Source organism: Pelmatolapia mariae, linkage group LG1, assembly GCF_036321145.2.
Source record: "Pelmatolapia mariae isolate MD_Pm_ZW linkage group LG1, Pm_UMD_F_2, whole genome shotgun sequence".
NCBI lineage: Eukaryota > Metazoa > Chordata > Actinopteri > Cichliformes > Cichlidae > Pelmatolapia > Pelmatolapia mariae.
The window spans coordinates 32,799,236-32,817,723 of record NC_086227.1 but is presented as its reverse complement, the minus strand read 5'-3'; the positions used below and the strand labels follow the sequence as shown (position 1 = coordinate 32,817,723).

At 41.2% G+C, this 18,488-nt stretch overlaps 4 protein-coding genes across 7 annotated transcripts in view; 2 read left to right on the top strand and 2 right to left on the bottom strand.

Annotated features, from left to right (window-relative positions):
• Positions 1 to 4,441, bottom strand: part of wtip (WT1 interacting protein) — a 42,918-nt gene extending 38,477 nt beyond the window's left edge. The window contains exon 1 of the mRNA XM_063479219.1: positions 2,365 to 4,441. Coding sequence (XP_063335289.1) covers positions 2,365 to 3,862 — 1,498 coding nt within the window. The 5' untranslated portion in view covers positions 3,863 to 4,441. The remainder of the gene's footprint in view (positions 1 to 2,364) is intronic.
• Positions 4,442 to 4,965: 524 nt separating this feature from the next.
• sdr42e1 (short chain dehydrogenase/reductase family 42E, member 1) lies at positions 4,966 to 8,356 on the bottom strand. 3 transcript variants are annotated; one of them, XM_063479182.1, is made up of 3 exons: positions 8,321 to 8,356; positions 6,616 to 6,692; positions 4,966 to 6,360 (listed from the first exon to the last, which is right to left on the bottom strand). In XM_063479182.1, exons 2-3 carry the CDS (start codon positions 6,675 to 6,677, stop codon positions 5,262 to 5,264), a joined length of 1,161 nt encoding a protein of 386 aa, XP_063335252.1. In that variant the 5' UTR covers positions 6,678 to 6,692; positions 8,321 to 8,356; the 3' UTR covers positions 4,966 to 5,261. The 3 variants fall into 3 exon arrangements, with proteins under 3 accessions (XP_063335252.1, XP_063335239.1, XP_063335246.1); XM_063479169.1 differs by lacking the exon at positions 8,321 to 8,356 and adding an exon at positions 7,077 to 7,211; XM_063479176.1 differs by lacking the exon at positions 8,321 to 8,356 and adding an exon at positions 6,821 to 7,068.
• On the top strand, positions 7,999 to 14,125 carry LOC134631156 (arylamine N-acetyltransferase, pineal gland isozyme NAT-10-like). Of its 2 annotated transcripts, XM_063479195.1 has the most exons (3): positions 7,999 to 8,085; positions 12,409 to 12,449; positions 13,043 to 14,125. In XM_063479195.1, the coding sequence occupies exon 3, from the start codon at positions 13,048 to 13,050 to the stop codon at positions 13,918 to 13,920; it is 873 nt and encodes a 290-aa protein (XP_063335265.1). In that variant the 5' UTR covers positions 7,999 to 8,085; positions 12,409 to 12,449; positions 13,043 to 13,047; the 3' UTR covers positions 13,921 to 14,125. The 2 variants fall into 2 exon arrangements, with proteins under 2 accessions (XP_063335265.1, XP_063335274.1); XM_063479204.1 differs by lacking the exons at positions 12,409 to 12,449; positions 13,043 to 14,125 and adding an exon at positions 8,632 to 11,129 and having other exon boundaries at positions 8,028 to 8,085.
• A 3,485-nt stretch (positions 14,126 to 17,610) lies between these two features.
• LOC134626335 (arylamine N-acetyltransferase, pineal gland isozyme NAT-10-like) lies at positions 17,611 to 18,483 on the top strand. The gene has a single exon (XM_063472106.1). The coding sequence runs from the start codon at positions 17,611 to 17,613 to the stop codon at positions 18,481 to 18,483; it is 873 nt and encodes a 290-aa protein (XP_063328176.1).
• The last annotated feature ends 5 nt before the right edge of the window (positions 18,484 to 18,488 follow it).

The following is an 18,488-nucleotide window of genomic DNA, read 5'->3' as shown; positions in this document are numbered from 1 at the left end:
TTACACCTACTCTAAAAAAAAAAGACAATATAACAAAAGACAGATGCAGGAGAGGGGATCAAGACAAAGCTGTGATTCACAGCACTGTAAACAAGCACATGTAGTCTGGTGCACACTGGGAATGAATAACACAGTTAACTTCCCACCATGTGTGGAGGGGGACATGTTAAACTCCTCAAGAGCGACTGCCCTGGTGAACTGTGAATGCTCCTGTAGCTTTTCACACTTCAGCGGACAATGTAGGCTTAAAACTTAAAGTGAGACTTTTTAAAAAATCTATACCTCTAATCTCGTCAGCTGCAGTGTGCATTCCCAGTACAGGCGTAGGGTGCAGTACAGCATACACACAGTGTGCTGTTGTCCACAAGTCAGCATGTGTGTGTCAGGCATGGGCATGACTACTGCCATTATAATTCTAGGCAGGTGATCAGACTTGACCCCCACCAACTATGTCTGGCCCGCCAGCCAAGATCGTGTGCCAAGTGTCTGGTGTTGCCCGACTCCCCACTGGCTGGTTAATGAAGGGCTTCGCGGGGGAGGCAGGGTGGGCAGGCAGTGGTTTAAGGTGGTGGTGGTGGTAGAGAGGGAGGGACAGCAAAGCAAAAGGGTGGGGTGGGCCTCACTCACTTTGCTGCTTCAATTGCAAGCTTGTATCGGGCCAGCTGTTGATTCACAGCTCCTCTGCCACTATAACAAACAGAGGCCACACAAGAGCCAGCCGGCAGTGCAGAGTGGGCAGAGTGGGACACTGGCAAGCAGTGCTGGGCCCCCCGAAAAGAAGGCCCAGCGATCAATTTCTCCACTGTCGCTACGGAAACAGAGCTGTCTCTATTGGACCCGATGTGAGGAGCGTCTGACTGCATTCTTCTCTCTCCCTCCCTTTCCTTTCTTTCCCTATCTCTATCTATTTCCACCCTCTTGTTTCTTTATCTCTCTTGCTCCCCTCCCTTCTGTCTTCCTCGTTTCACCCTCCTGTCTTCCATCCTCCTTCTTTAACCTGTTTCTCTGGAACAAATCAACAGCTGTCTCAGACTCACTCTGAGCAAGTGCACCGGCTATAAAACAAACTACTGCTCTTCGTCTGCAGCCATTTGTCTGGCTATTAATTCAAAAGGTAGACAGAAACTTCCTCAGCTGGCTTTCTGTGGCTGTGTTGCTGCTGGTCAACCAAACTGTTTTAGTGTCAAGATTTTGCAGCATAAAGTAACCACGTGTTCAATTTTCAACATAGGGGACCTTAAGGAGTCTAATCGGCAAGGGGAGGGCCTTTCTTTAAATCGCAACGCTCACAGTGACCGCAATCTCTAACAAACTCGGACCACACTGCTCTGAATGACCTGGCAGAACAGAAGGTTCCATTCAGCAACGTGCCGCGCTCTGCAAATGTTAGCTCTGCCAAGACAGAAATTAGTATTGCCCTGCAAAACCCACTCTTATCTGCCAGAGAGGGAGCTGTTAGTGGTGATATAGCTTTAGCAGGTTGCAAACAGACCTTGAAGAGATGGCAAACCTATAAATAAACCTGCCTGCACAGAAAAATACTCTTTTAATAGTTGCCTTGAATTGTAGATTCAGTGGGCAGATGTCTGCCCTTTTAACACAGATAGTGAGATTTCGTGGTAGTAATACCACAACATATTTGGCATTGCTTTCATGCCTTGCCCTTGGTCAAAATTGGGCTGTTTGTATGAGCTGCTGTGACCACATTTTACAACCATTAGACACGAAAAGTTCATGAAACAAGGCAGAATCTCAATCAAATGTTAAATTAAAAAATTATCTTGATTGCCTATAAGTTAACGCAAGACCTTTATTGCTTAATATGTGCAAAAAACTAAAAAAAGGTTTTGTGAAAGTCACAGAGTCAAACCCTTATGCCCATTCACCACCAAAATATAATAGTGATACAGGAAGGATTGCAAACTAGGAAAATATATAGTATTAGGTCACATTGTAGTTATGCTATGCCATGCAAGTTTAGGAGATTTACAGTGCCTTATAAGATTAATACTCTATATTTAAGAGTAAGTGAAATATTTAAATGGCATGAATTTTGCAATCATAAAATGTTTTAGGAAATATCATTGCAAAGTTATGTGCAAGCATCATCACTGTGCCCTTAACAAGCACAAATTTTTAGTGCAACTTTCAACAAATCCCAGCTGTGGAGACACTGACACGGGTGTTTTATGCAGGAAAATGATATATAGTCTGTGTTTCTTCTTATTTGTTTAAAATTTGTACTTCTGTGTGTAATAAACAATGGCAATAAACTGATTCTGCAACACAGATTTATGTTTCCAGTGATTTTGTGTTTGCAGCCATCGCTAATAGTATTTTTGTGTGTTTCAAAAACAAACCTACCAAAGTATTCCTTTTTCATGTGCATCTCTAACTCCTTCTCCAGCTCCAAGGTGAGCGCCTCCAGCCTTTTCTCCGCCTGGCTTGGTCCACTCTCTCGACTGGGGGTCACCTGGTAAGGTAGTTTAAACCTCTGGCCCGAGGAAGCCGTTTTTGAAGGCATCACATAATTATATGAGGAAGGCGACCCTGAGGGTATATCCGCGGTCCCTCCCGTCTGCCCCGACTGCTGCTGGGGTTCAGGCACTGCCGAAAGCCCCTGGAGATGGATGCGATTCTGAACTCCGTTGGAGTCTCCAAACTCCTGCAGCAGCGTATCCTCGTGTAAACTGGTTCCCAGCATGGATGACCTAGGGGAAGGAAGCTGCAGATCCGGATAGGTGCTCATAGACCCCCTGGAGCTGCGAGAACTTCTGGAGCTGTGACTGGAGATGCTGGACCGGGGGCTGACCACGCAGTTTGCGCTTGTCCCCGGTCTTGCGCTCCCGTCCTGGCTGCAGATGCTGGAGCGAGGACTCGCCAGCGGCGCTGAGTGCAAGACTCCCTCCAGATCTTGGTTGACCACGGGCCCGTACCGAGAGTCAGAGTAACTGGATCTCGGGCTGGTAGTGAAGGAGTACTGGCTCGCAGTGCTCGACCTGGGGCTGGTGTGCCTCTGGTCGTAGCCCATGCTGATGCCGCTGGTGCGGTTGCTGTTGGGCTTGCTGCAGCAGTCACAGCTGTTGAGACTGGCCCGGGGACTTGAGTGTTTACTCGTGTCGCTGGCGGTGCTTGCATAGCTGGATCGGGGACTGAGGACACTGTTTCCTTCGCAGTGAACCAAACTAGATCTAGGGCTCGTGTACCTCTCCTGACCCGGTACCACCAGACTGGTACGCGGGCTGCTGATGCTCGACCTCGGGCTGGCATGCTTGCTTTGCTCTTGAGAAGACAGAGAAGATGCCAGGCTGGAGCGAGGACTGGTGGCGTTATATCTCCCGTCGTGGCTGCTGGCGATGCAGACACTGTTGCACCTGTTGCCGGGCACAGCCACCGGTTTGTTGAGCGGCACGCCGTCAAAGGTGGAGCCGGTGCTGTACCTGTGGCCCTGTACCTCCAAAGAGTACCTCCTGTGTCTCTCGGAAGTGCCTGTATAACAAGGCAAAGCTACTTCGGATTTGGTGCAACAACCATCCTCGTTATAAACCGCGTCCCTCTGTGGGGCGCAAAAATCCACAGGAACCGTCCGGTTGCAATTCACCGGGCGCACCGGAGCCGCGTTGTACACTTTATTCCCGGACGAGAAATTCTCCACTGTGTGATGCTGCTGGTGAAGCACAGAGGTCCCATTCATCGGCTTGGCTTTATGCTCAACCAGCGCAGGAGCCGAAAAGTCTAAATCGGGGTTAATCACCAAGTCTCTCCTCGCATCGTACATCCCGTCCTGGTACGCATCATACAAAGAAAGGTCCTCCATCAGTTTGGTGGCCCGGAGTCCCAAATCTTCCTGGTAATGCTCCATGTTGTGCTCCCGAGGAGAGAAACAAGTTCAGAGTGCGCTCCGCTGCGCGAGCCAAACTATAGAGCACCGCGGAGCACTAATTGCGTTTCACATGGAAATCAAAACAAAACGCCGCCGTACAGCCGTCCCTCACTCACAGAAAACCACTTACATGCCCGCAAACCCCGCCGAGAGCCGCATCGTCTTCTTCTGCTTCCCCCGCTTCGCCGAAAACACAAACTCTTTCTCACAGTTTCAGCCGACAGCGATACGTTTGTCAACTTCAGTTTTTGTTAAGTTGAAAGGTCTTTACAGTCAACGGCGCGCTGCGCGGAGGAATTTCCCCTTGTTGGTTTTTCCTCTTGATTTCCCTTACGGCCACTGTGCAAGAAATCGAAGTAGATCGGATAATCGTATATGCTGCAAACACCCTTTGTGTGCAAGCCTGAGCGCACAAAGAGCGCAAAAATCTCAACAAAACGCCGTTTAATGCAGGGGACTCGTTCGCGTGAAAGGAATGCGGGGAAGGAGACTGGATGCGCTGCGCCTCTCTGGAATGTGGTTAATGCTGCAGAGAAACAATGATTGCGACCAACTCAGCAAGGGGCTGCCGGCTCTGAAGAGAATAGTTTAAGAGAGAAGGGGACGTCTGCATTCATCCCGGGCAGACTAAAATACCACACAAAGCACGCCTCACCTGGTCCGACTCCTTTTACACCAGGAATGAGCTGCAGTGATTCGGTATTAATGGAGGGCAGATGCGTTTAAAACTCAATTTTCAAAGATGTAAAGATATTCTCAGATATCGTTTTCTACATATAAATAAAGGGTAGGCCTAGATCATGCTTTTAATGATTTGTTTTACAATAAGCTGCATAAAAACACGATATGAGGATTTCAAATATAGCAAAACAGTTTAAGAATTACGAAAATATGCAATCTCGATTAACCTTGGAAAAAACATGTTATTACTCTCTGCAATAGAAAATAGTCGCTAAGGTCTTTAACATTTATTTAAATATACATATATATTTTCTAAATGCACCTATTAAAAGCACGTCTTCCTGATGATAAAGGGAGGGGTTTAAAAATCAAAACCCACAATGCAAATTTGACAGGTCAGGTTTTATTAATTTTTGCACAAAAAAATATTTCAAAATGTATTTATCCAGTAATCATAGATGTTTGCCCTTACAAGTTAAAAAAGAGGTAGCATGTAAAAATTAAACTAACTTATGTTACTGCTTTAAACTGCTCTCATAGACTTGGTCCTTAGATGGCTGGACTTGTTTTAATGACTTTAAAAGAAAAGGTGCACATGGATGATAACATATTAAAATATGTAAACTGTCTTTTGATGAGTCAGTCTTCACACAGTATGGATGATGTTTTGGGCAAAGTCAAAAGGCAAGACTATACATTAACTGCCGACGACTGGCAGAAAAGACAGAGACACAGCCACCAAGGCAGAAACAAACAGGATGTTGAGCAGCAGTCGACTGAGGAAGGAGCGGTGACATTTCTTCCCGTGGCCTCTGATTCTGAACCACTGCACGACCTCATCCAGGTTGTACTCCCTGGGCTCGTAACTGAGCTCCGCCTTTGCCTTTGCCATGCTGAAGTAATGCGTCACGCCAGTTTTATACACCTCTGTACGTGTCAGCAGCGGCTGGAAGTTATAGAAGGGGCCGATGAGGTAGTGAATCATTTCTGTGAGGAAGGCAAAAAAGTAAATGAGAGAGATAGGAAGGCGCAGTGTGGGGAAACGATAGCCTAGGCCTTCTACCAGAGGTCTGAAGAATTCAAAATTGTTGACAGGCCTTCCATCTGAGATGAAGTAGGCCTGGCCAGCGGCGCGGTGCTGCTTCTCTGGGGTCAGAGCCTCAGCAGCTAGCACATGTGCTGACACCAGGTTGTCAACATGGACGAACTCCACCAGGCTGCTGGGTTTACCGTAAACAAACCTGAAGATCCCCTTCTCTATATAGTCAACTATCCTGGGCAGATGCCTCTGCTCTCCTGGCCCATAGATACCTGCCGGACGCAGTGCGCAGGTGCTCAGCAGGCCCGAGCGGCCCTTCAGCACTGTGCCATTAGCTTTCAGAACTGCCATGTCAGCCAGGGACTTGGTTCTGGAGTAGTGGTCCGGGTGAAGATGGAGAGGTAGATAAGGCAGGCTTTCATCTCCGTTCTCTATTACCTGACCCCCGAACACCACATTGAAGGTGCTGGTGTAAATCAGCCTGGACACTCCGTGTTCTACACAGGCCTTCAAGATGTTCTGTGTGCCTTGTACGTTCACTGCCTCAATCAGCTGGCGATTTAGCTGCTCCCTGCCAGACATGCCATAGGAGGCAATGTGGAATACACAATCCACCCCTGTGACAGCCTTCTCCACGTCTGGATATTCACGTATATCACCCTGCACAAACACAGCATCCTCTGGCAGTTCTTGACTTGGGGGGATGATGTCAAACAGGATGACTTTGGCTCCTTTTTTATGCAGAGACAGAGCGAGCCTTCAGAGGGGGGGAAAAAGCAGTCCTCCATTTTAACAAAATAACAGGCACAGTAAACCAAGGACAAAAGTACAATAGATGCACTTACTTCTACCTTCAATCTTACCACAGTTCATGTCAAGAAAGTTTATCTTAATAAGATAACTGGTGTGATAACGCCACCTTGTGGTGCTACCCTCATGCTGCAGCGTTTGCCTGCATTTATATATTTTATAATGTGTAGTAATAACACAAAAAAGGCAAAATTGTTCTTACCGATTACCGAAGTAGCCAGATCCACCAGTTATTAAAAACGTCTCTTTGCGTGCATTTCCCATTCCAAGCGGATGAATCTGTGAGGAAAATTAAGAAAACAATATTATTAATGTTTTTTTTAAATACACATAAATCAGCCTGATGCATTTAAAGAATAAAAGTATTAATAACTGAAAAAAATCGTAATTAAACAGCTTCCGGTTACCTAACGTCAATCACAGCTTGCAGATTCAATGACGTTTTCCACCTGAGCTATTAAATCTTTCATGCTGTTACGTCAGCGTATATTTTTGTTTCCCGAGGTGACTGCAAGTTTAATTCAGTGAATAAAATCTAACTAATCCATACTTGTAGTTGCTTGTATGAGTAGAGTAAAGGTGAGTGCGAGGCATGCTTGAAACTATGCACATGCCCTGTTCGCCAAACTGTTAAAAGCTCACATATTCAACGGACACACCAACCTGAGCACGAGGCACACAAAAACGAGACAAATAAGTGTCCAATATGACTCATTCAAAACTCCACTGTAATACTGGAAACATCCAAAATATGCGACAGATAGCACCACCAGTGTATCCCCTCACCAGTGACGCTGATTCGTTAAGCACGGGGACACAGGACATCCGGCGAAATTATCTTCATGTAGCAAAGCATTGACAAATTGTAAAATAGTTTTAATGGTAGCTAAACGCAGAATTATACAACAGATCCGTAGATATTGTCGAATTTCATGGTTTAGATTTACAGACTGTCATAGCATATACTTTAATCTGGACTAACGATACACGTCTCATGCTTTTGTTTTGAAAGCTTTATTTTAGACTACGAAGACTTCCGATTTTGACTTTTTTTCACGGATTTGAACCAGAATATTTTTATTAACACGATACAAATTTTGCTGCGCGTATAAGCTGTGTCAATGGTGTCTGAAGGTAGCTATGGCTGCTTTCAGGATGTTGCTGTTAGAAACTTTCCGCTGTGGCTCCTGTCTTCATGCCTGAAATCAAAATGATAGTTGCCGTAAAGTGACTCATACTGCTGTGAGGGCCCTAATATTTACAGGAAGGCTTCACAGCAGTCAAATCCCTTAAAAACATAAAAAAAAATATTTGTCTGAGCCACAATTAAAAACAATATAATCATTTCCAGAATAAAAAAGTTTAACCCACCAATTTACAGAGAGTGGAGTTTTCAGTGAGAACTAATAAAGGAGTGAAATATTGGTCTATATACACTGTACAGACTTTTTCCCTTGAATTAGTAGAATTTTAATTTAATCTGTAGTTGTGTGAGGGGAAAACGTGAATAATTTTTTTAAAAGGTAAAATAAAAAGAGGATTTACGTAAGTCTTTGATTAGTAGTCCCTCTAGTGGTGATACAAACTGAAAATTGACGACGACGTCATATTTTACTCTCAGTTGCCTCCCAGAACAACAACGCAGAGCTGCAGGTTACTTCAAAGTCCAAAGGTAAGCGGCTGTGTTATGTAAGAGAGATCAGTGAAGTAGAGAGTGCACTAAACTCTTAAAGGAAACAGTCCGGTGGGAGGCACGGCCAACGGGCTTTATGTTTCCTAAAGTATGCGTATTTGTCGATCTGATCGTGGTGACAAAAAAGTAGGGTATAATTTTACAGGCACACGGATGAACGTTTGTCGAAATTGCCTTTCTCGTTTTACATAATTTACTCACATGAAAAACTTACCCAAAGTTGAGCAGGCCTGCACGTTCCGTATCTGTACAAAACGCACCACCCAAAATGTGATAAAACGGGAAGATACGCGTCATGAGCATGTTTAGGTCGAGTTACACCGAATTGTTGAAAACAAACAAAACAAGTCCGTGATAAACTACTTTACAACATGTTTAGGAGTCGACTTTGCAGATATAAGTGCAACTTTTAACTTGATATAGGACTGATCACTAAATTCAGTATAATATGATCCGGTGTAAACTATCCTGTGTCTTATCTGAGGAATATTACGAATGGTGTCATAACCTGCATTTTACAAACAGGATGGATTTGCGTGAGTACTTCAAAAGAATTGGTTTCCATGCCTCCTGTGATAAACTGGATCTTGCAACACTGAAGCTGATCCACAGACAGCATGTTATGTCCATCCCATTTGAGAACCTAAGCATCCACTGTGGCGAGAGGATCACCATGGACCTTGAGGTCATCTTCAATAAGGTCGTGAGGAGCAGCCGCGGAGGCTGGTGCCTTGAGAACAACTCCCTGTTTGGCTGGGTGTTGAGACAAATGGGTTTCAACACGACAACACTGAGCTCCAGAGTTTTCAATAGTTTCCTCAATGACTTTGGCCCGCTTGACTCTCATCTCATTAACAAGGTCATCATTGATGGGAAGGCTTATATCACAGATGTAAGCTTTGGGGTGTCATCACAAGTGCGAGAGCCTCTGGAGCTTATTTCTGGAAAGGAGCAGCCCCAGGCAGCGGGTGTTTTTCGCCTCATAGACAAAGGGGACATGTGGGTGCTGGAGAAGACTGGCAGAAAACCAAAGGTTCCTAATCCAGAATTTGCTACATCAAGTCTGGTGAGCAGGAAGGAAACAAAGCAGATCTACTGCTTCACCTTGGAGCCTCGCGGGGTAGATCATTTTGTAGATAAATGTCACAGGCTGCAGACCGACCCCGCCTCACTGTTCACCAATAAGTCCATCTGCTCTTTGCAGACTCCCACGGGATTCAGAGCCCTGATTGGAAAGACCTACAGTGAGGTCACCTTCAAACCAGAGGAAGGTGTTGATGTCTTAGACATGAGGGACATACCAGGTGATGAGATAGAAGAAATTCTGATGGAAAAGTTCAACATAAAGCTGCAGAACAAACTAAAGCTCATGAGCAACAAATCCTGGTACACACTTTGAAAACAATCCTCACATATCAACATTTTATGTTGAAGCTTGTCAGCAAAATAAAATATTTGACAACTTCATGAATTAAATTATTTAGATCTTCAGAATTGTAGTTGCATAAAAACAGAAAGAAATGAGCTCTAAATAATGTGCACTGAATGATGGAATGATAAAAAAAATAACTCCAATTATTCAATTTGATTTTATTGTATTCATATAGCGCCAAATCACAAAAGCAGTCACTTCAAAGCACTTTATATTGCAAGGTAAAGACCCTACAATAATACAGAGAACACCACAACAATCAATTATCCACATAATCATTACATAATTATGAACAAATATTATTAGGCAAAAAACATAATGTGTTAAAGAAAAAAAAAGAATATATATATATATATATATAAAAGATAATCTTTATTAGTCCCACAGATGGGAAATTCACATTGTTACAGCAGCAAAGTACACTAAACAGGAAAATATAAATAGATGCAGCATACCTAACAACAGTAAAGCTATGCAAGTATATATGCAAGTATAAATATTTTAATTTCTAGTGTTATTATAGTGTAGTAGTTTACACATTTGCTTTTCCCTTTGGGTTTCCACCAGGAATGACAAATCGAAGGTAGAGCCACCTGCTGTGGCAGCTCCTTGTAAATAAGGGAGCAGCTGAAAGTAGCTTTATTTGGAATTGTATTATAGTGGGAAGTGAGAAGAAGGGAGTAGAGGAGAAATGCTCAGTGCATTATGGGAAGTCTGTCAGAATATGTAAATTAGGCTTAAAACGTATCTGAGTTTTATCCCTAATTTTAAAAGTACACAGGGTATCTGTGCATTAAATAAAATGATTTACAGTATGAGGGAAAACATACCATGTTTATATTTTTCTAGATATAATAGTGAGTGTAGTGATCTTAATATTTATAACTACCTTGAATGTTTTTGTGTCACCTTTTTTTGTTTTATGTTTGTATATTTATTAATCCCATATATCATAATGCTTAAACTAAGATAACTTATTTCATAGTATTTATCCTCAACCTTGTAAAACAGCAAAAAGTGAAAACTGATCAAATCTGAAGACATCCTGACAAAAAAATCATATGCACACTGCTTCTCTCCAGTTTAATAAATTCAATCTCAAAACATTCTTGCAAAGGCAACATTTTGATCTTGAAATGAAGAAAGAAGATTCCATGAATATTTCTATTTTTCAAACTATATTACCTGTTTATCTGTTCACCATTATAAAATTATCATAATGCTTATATATGGTAACTGAGTAATTCACAGTATTTTTTCTGAAGCACAGCTAAAACTCTAAAATTGCTGCAGGAAAGTACTGAGCTTCATGATGACAGAGAATGATGAAGCATTAAAATGTCCTGTTTTGTGAAGTTGTTATAGTGTCATAGGTTTATGCAAGGAAGTTTGTATATCAAGTGATTTGTCCTCAACGCCTCTGCCTCTACATGACTGAGACTCAGATCCTCATCCTGGCCATCCAATGGCAGTTCTTAGCATAGATCAACATGTGTTAAATAGAATAACCTAAATTGTATTTTAACAGACTTGAATGGACAGTGGCTCTTTGGGTTTCATGATATTAAACATACTTTGCTGTTTTATTCTATGTTCTGTGTCAAAGTTTCTTGCGTTTACAAAAATGATGTTGCCATTACCAATTATTCTCTTCAAAAGAGAGCAGGGATCATAACACATTATGATCCCTGCAGTGGGTGGGTCCTTTGACAGACAAAAAATAAATAAATCAGCCTCTTTTAACAACAGAAAATATGCTTTTGACAGTCTTCCTCTCAGTAATAACTTTTGTTTTTCTTTGGGAAACTTACCGGTTATCCTGGCAGCTGCTCTGCCACAGTTTGCTGGTTTTATTAGTGTACAGTGAAACTGACCATGTTCTTTAATAGACAATTATTCTTCTAATATTACAGTTTAAGTGAGTTCTAATCAGGCTATACTGCTCGTACACATCCAGTTGTTCGATAAAATCAACCTCACATTTCACCCATTTCAAACTTTCTGCATGAATGGTCTGTCCACCAAGCTCCTTTTAATAACAAACCTTTTGTAAAACCAACAGCAGGACTTACTAGAAAAGAACCAGAGCATATATTCTTTCATATGATCACATTCAAGAGAAACTATTTTGTTTTGTAATATCATAGAAATTGCCATGATATGAATAATATCTGTCATTATCTTAAGCATACCTCAATAAAGCAGTAGCTGCAAAATCATTGACATTATTGCATTAATGTGGGTGTGTTTTATTGCCTGTGTACTGGACTTTTCTCTTTTGAGGCGAGGGATGCGTTATTTCTTCTTTCCAAATGTGTATATATTATCATTTAAATGTGCTCCTGAAAGAACTTTAATAACCTCATGCATAAAATTCTATAAATACTTATTTCCATGTGTGCATTGTCTTCTCATTATTTCTCTCAGTGAAGCAGCTGAGTTGCACCAACTCTATCACTGATTAACTTATGATCAAGTAAATCAGTAATATACTGTCAGGTTCTTTTGGCTGTTTAAGCTCACCCACTTTATTGCATGAAGTTCACCAGGTAGAAGAGATCAGTTACTTCCCTCTTTTTTGGCCTTCACAGAAATATTCCTCAGAAAATTGTTTTGATCACAATATCAACAAAGTAAGGTTAAACATTTTTGCTCTGCATTTCTTCTTGCAGGTTATTTTCTGTTACTTTAAACAAAGGAAAAGTGTTAAATATACTGATTTGCAATGACTGCAAGTAACATCTTTAACAGACTTGATTCAAAGAAGCTGCATGATTTGCTTTTTAAGCTCTAAGGGAAATGAGATGGATTTGCAGCATAGTAAGAAAAACATAAGTATCTCACTTGCCTTTATCTGTTGTTGCTTCCAGACCCTCAAAACACATCCTCGATCAAACACCAATCACATAAGGTAAGGATAAAAAATTTCAGATTATTTTAGTTATATTCAACATTTGTCATTAGAATGATATTTATAGTATTAACCAAAAGAAAGGTGTTAGAATGTATTGATTTGTGTAGTAAATGCAAAGTTGAAGTCAACAATTGCTGTACCCACAAAAACCACATTATTTTATGAAAAAAGAAGAATTTATTTACTACCATTTACAACTTAAAGAATTGTATTGGTAAGCAGCTGAAAAGATTAAATGAGGCTAGGATAACTTGATGTTAAAACACTAATGCTTCCACCATCTTGCATTTCCATTCTCTTTACGTGAACAGAAAACCGGAATTAAATTTAATTTTTATAAATTTAATGAGACACTCTTGCATGAAATGTTAATTAAGATTAGGTGTCTTGAATTGAATGATTGTAAGGAAGCAAAGAGCCTACCAGGCTAGACCTAGAGTTGGACATCTGGCTGCATCCTGTAGATTGACAGGATGTGACACAAAATGAAAGATGTTGGGGGGTTTTTAAAATGTATTTTTTTTAAAGCTTTATAAATGACATGCTGCAGACCTGAAATGATTATCAATGTGATGTCCTGCATTTTACAGGCAAGATGAATTTGGATGAGTACTTCAAAAGGATTGGTTTCCATGGCTCCTATGATAAACTGGATCTTGCAACACTGAAGCTGATCCACAGGCAGCACATTATGTCCATTCCATTTGAGAACCTCAGCATCCACTGTGGTGAGAAGATTACCATGGACCTTGAGGTCATATTTAACAAGATGGTGAGGAGCAGCCGTGGAGGTTGGTGCCTTGAGAACAACTACCTGTTTGGCTGGGTGCTGAGACAAATGGGCTATGACACTACAACCTTGGGCTCCAGAGTTTTTAGCACTACTGGTGGTGAATATCACTCTGAAGAAACACACCTCATTAACAAGGTCATCATTGATGGGAAGGCTTATATAGCAGATGTAAGTTTTGGGGTGTCATTCCAACTCCGGGAGCCTCTGGAGCTCATCTCTGGAAAGGAGCAGTCTCAGGCAGTGGGTGTCTTTCGCCTCATAGACAAGGGGGATGTGTGGATGCTGGAGAAAACCGGCAGGAAACCAAAGGTTCCTAATCCAGAATTTGCTAAATCAAGTCTGTTAGACAAGAAGCAAACACAGGTGATGTACTCCTTCACCTTGGAGCCTCGTGAGCCATATCATTTCTCTCAGGTAAACCATGACCTCCAGACAGACCCCGCCTCACTGTTCATCAATAAGTCCATCTGCTCTTTGCAGACACCCACAGGATTCAGAGCACTGGTTGGCTGGACCTACAGTGAGGTCACCTTCAAACCCGAGGAAGGTGTTGATGTGTATGACATGAGAAACGTAACAGATGATGAGCTAGAAGAAATTCTGAGGGAAAAGTTCAATGTGAAGCTGCAGAAAAAACTGCAGGCTGTAAACAAAAAAGTATGCTACACACTTTAGAAAATTAACCAGCAGATGTCTTGCTTTGAAAAAGCTTTAAAACAGTAATCAGAATTACAATCAGAATACTTTATTAATCCCTAAGGAAAATTCTGTAAATCAAGCTCAGCAAAATTTCTGTTTTTGAAAAATTATAAGTCACATTAAATGTCACGTTTCATAAGATGCATTTCTATGACTGAAAGAAGTAAAGTCACTTTTTCAATGTGTTGTTTTATTTTATTCCCACACACGTTTGCAGCTCCAGAGTTGTAAAGATTTTAATGACCACATAAGGAGATCAGTACCAAAATTAACTTTTCCTTTGCATTTCTCAAATACAACTATGAAATTGTATATATTTAATTAAACAAATACAACAAATCATGTTCTGTCACTTGAAAGAAACATTTCTACCTCAGTTGTTCGACTTGGAAAGAGGTAAGTGGTACGATAACGACACCTTGTGGTATAATAGACATGGTGCAGTGTTTAACTGCGTGAAAATTTGTCTAACAACACTAATTTATTCATGTCAGTGACCCAAACCACAAGTCTCGTCCGTGGATAAGCAGATGCAGTTCTAATTACCTCTGCTTGTGGACACACAAACCTGTATTTTATTTTGTTTTCATGAATGTGGTCGAATTGAATCTCGTGTGTTTATAAGAAGTAGCTCATGGCTTCACGCCTGAAATAACCATTAAATATGCCAAAGTGACGTCATTATTTTTGCGACAATAAATGACCTGTCAGAGACACGAAAACAGAACAACGTAACAAGGAATACCGTTGAAATTACACATTTTAATTTCCAACTCTTACACTTTAAAATCGAGACCTTTAGTGGAGCCTGGGAGAAAACAGCTGTTCATTCCAGTTACATGATCTCAAAAGGATTCACACACTCCTAACCAGGATAAGCCAATAACACTGCACACGATGAAATCATTCTTAAAACCCACACAATAAAGGTGTTTGCTTTTACGATTATGATTCACCCAACGAGAGACCCACCTAATTTCTCTCCTGCCTCCAAATAATAAAATTCAAAATGCTACAAACCATATAGTATGATGATTAATTATCATAAAAGCCTATGTATCCTTGTATTTTCTCTGTCTCCCCTGCCTGGCGCGTGGATTGGCTTGTACAATTAAAAGGCTTAAACCACGAAACCTCCAGCTCATTCTCATACACAGAATACATTTCTATTACTTACTTTTAATCACATCCTACAACTCCACCAGCTGTGCAGTTAACAGCGCCTGATATCAATTAATGTTGAGTCAATGATAATGAGTTCCCAATCATTTTACAGTACTTACAGAAATATATGTTACTGCAGTCAAAACCTATTTTTAAAAAATAATAATAAATCTATATGCAAAGAAACGAAAGTCCAGTTTTAGATTTGAAATACAAATTTGAATAACATGTCGAGTTTTGCCATAACCAATAATACATGAGGTGGATTGTAGGGCTACAGTCTTTGCACCTGATTTGGTACAACTCTTATTTAATCTGGAGCTGTGTGAGAGGAAAAGTGTTTATACAAATATAACTGAATTTCGTAAAGAGTTGGTTAGTAGCGCCTCTAGTGGTAATACCTGGGGTTTTATAAGTGCAGCTGAGCGTTGATAGTCACACATCGTTTGACCATTAGCTACCGACTCTAACAGCACGCAGCTGCAGGTCACAACCCAGCCCACAGGTAAGTTGGACCAATTAAAACTATTACACAATACATGAAGCTATTGTGCTTAAAATAAAAAATAATAGTGACCACTGATAATAAATTTTCTTCACCGTTTCTGTACTTTGGCAGTAGATGTAAATAGTCATGCTAGGAGATATTTTTCAGATTGTTCTTGAGCAAAAACTTTACCGTGAACAAGACTTTTTCTCCTTTTAGTCAGGGGCCAGCGCCATTTTGACGGCGGGAAAACAAGGTCAAGTAATTAATGGTCTTACTTTGAAACGGAGTTATTGCGAGTAACCTTACCTCTAAATACTCCTGTGCAAAATGTCACAGCTAAGGTTTAGGATTTGCGCTAATGTGACTGCATTTATTAAAGAGACCTGGGTTTCCAACACACCAGTGTTGGCAGTGTTCTACCGGAGGTCCACCACACCGCCAAGTGTTCAAATTCAACTGCCATCAAAAAAAACAAACAAAAAACAACTGTCATCCCTGTGTCAAAGTCGGAGACATGGCGCCATGATGCTGTCTGCATTTACGCAAAAGACTGGACAGAAACTGAGAGGAGGCCTTTCAGTGTCTTGTTTTTTTTTCTCACCAAAGACAAAACCGTGTTGGAGAACCTACAGACCCGTTAAGGACTTTTGTCTTATAGGAAGCTTTTACCAGTTGTCCTCTGATTTGTTCAAACAGGTATTTGTTGGGAGTGTTATCTTCGTTTTAGCTTATAGGTACTGTGTAAAAAGTTTTGAGCCACATTTCCTTTATCTTGTTAGGAGTATTGGAAATGGGTGCAGCCATTTGTTGGAATATGCAAAACCCCAGTTTGTACAGCTTTAACAATGTTGAAAGTCAACATTTGATGTGGCTGCCTTTATTCTTTAACACAGCTTGAGCTCTTAGGCAAGCTTTCTTGTAATTGAGCCTTCAGGAATAGTTTTCCAGGCTTCTTGAAGAAGATTCAACGCTTCAGGGCTCCAATCCATGATTGATGGTGCCTAATTGTGAAGTGGTGTGGATTATTTATTTTTATTTTTATTTTTTTTTGCCCCCCCCCTTATCCAGGTATGCCTTGACTACAATGCTAGGGTGTTTGGGATCATTATCGTGCTGAAAAAAGGAAACCTTTGCCAATCAGGCTTCCAGATGATATTGTATTGTGGATCAAACTCTGATGGTACCAGTTTTGGCAAGGTCCCCAACACTGATTTAAATGCAGCCCAAAGTCATGTGTGTCCACTGGGTTTTACAGATGGCTGCAGATGCTCACTATACCTCTCCCTTGAGCTGGATAAGTCTAGCTCATTAGAAGGAATAAAAAGGATATGGTGTGTTTTATGGGAAAAGGATTTAATCACTCATTGGAGCAGAAACTCTGAGCCACATTCATGGAAACTTATTTGTTTTGTGTATTGCTTCTGTCAGCTAAGCAGTTGAGATGCACCACCCCTACCACGATCATGATCGATGCATATCATTGAATGAGACTGGCTATATACACTCCCTTTTGTAGTATAAAGTAGCTTACTTGCCTTTATCCTGTTTTTGCTTCCAGACCCCTCAAAACACATCCTTGATCAAACGCCAGTCAAATAAGGTAAGATTAAACATGTGCAAAATTTTTAGATCTTTTTTTGTTGTATTCAACATCTCTGGGGGGCGGGGGACACAGCCCAAAGACTAGTATTGGTAAGCAGCTGTTGAAAGGGTTAAATGAGGCTAGGATAACTTGACTATTAAAACACTAATGCTTCCACCATCTTGGATTTCCATTGTCTTTACATGAAGAGAAAACAGGAATTAAATTTAATTGTTGTAAATTTAATTAGACACTCTTACATGAAATGTTAATTAAGAATAGGCGTCTTGATTTGAATGATTGATTCTAAAATTGTAAGGAAGCAAAGAGCCTACCAGGCCTTTTTTTTTTTAAATTTAATGCTTTGTAAGTGACATGGCTGCAGAACTAAAATGATTATCAATGTGATGTCCTGCATTTTACAGGCAAGATGAATTTGGAAGAGTACTTCAAAAGGATTGGTTTCCATGGCTCCTATGATAAACTGGATCTTGCAACACTGAAGCTGATCCACAGGCAGCACATTATGTCCATTCCATTTGAGAACCTAAGCATCCACTGTGGAGAGAAAATAATCATGGACCTTGAGGTTATCTTCAATAAGGTTGTGAGGGGTACCCGTGGAGGTTGGTGCTTTGAGAACAACTACCTATTTAGCTGGGTGCTGAGACAAATAGGCTATGACACTACAACCTTGGGCTCCAGAGTTTTTAACACGAGTATTAATGAGTTTGAATCCCAGGAAGTACATCTCATTAACAAGGTCATCATTGATGGGAATGCTTATATAGCAGATGTAAGTTTTGGATTATCTGGCCAAATACGGGAGCCCCTCGAGCTCATCTCTGGAAAGGACCAGCCTCAGGAAGGAGGCGTCTTTCGCTTCATATGCAAGGACAATTTGTGGATGCTGGAGAAGACTGGCAGAAGGACGGAGGTTCCTAATCCAGATTTTGCCAAATCAAGTCTGGTAAACCGGAAGGAGACGCGGCTGATCCACTGCTTCAGCTTGGAGCCTCGTGAGCCAGATCATTTCTTTCAAGTCAACAATGACCTCCAGACAGACCCCACCTCACTGTTCACCAACAAGTCCATCTGCTCTTTGCAGACGCCCACAGGATTCACAGCACTGGTTGGCTTGATCTACAGTGAGGTCATATTTAAGCCAGAGGAAGGTGTTGATCTCTATAACATGAAAAACATAACGGAAGATGAACTAGAGGCTGTGCTGATGGAAAAGTTCAACGTGAAGCTGCAGAATAAAATGCAGGCTGTAAACAGAAGAGTATTCCTTGAATTTTAGAAAAT

Coding starts and splice junctions, on each gene's coding strand:
- sdr42e1 (XM_063479182.1), bottom strand. CDS start 6,677: ATGGGAAATGCACGCAAAGAGACGTTTTTAATAACTGGTGGATCTGGC. Junction 6,361..6,615: donor TCTGGCTACTTCGGTAATCG/GTAAGAACAATT, acceptor CCCCCTCTGAAG/GCTCGCTCTGTCTCTGCATA.
- LOC134631156 (XM_063479195.1), top strand. CDS start 13,048: ATGAATTTGGATGAGTACTTCAAAAGGATTGGTTTCCATGGCTCCTAT.
- LOC134626335 (XM_063472106.1), top strand. CDS start 17,611: ATGAATTTGGAAGAGTACTTCAAAAGGATTGGTTTCCATGGCTCCTAT.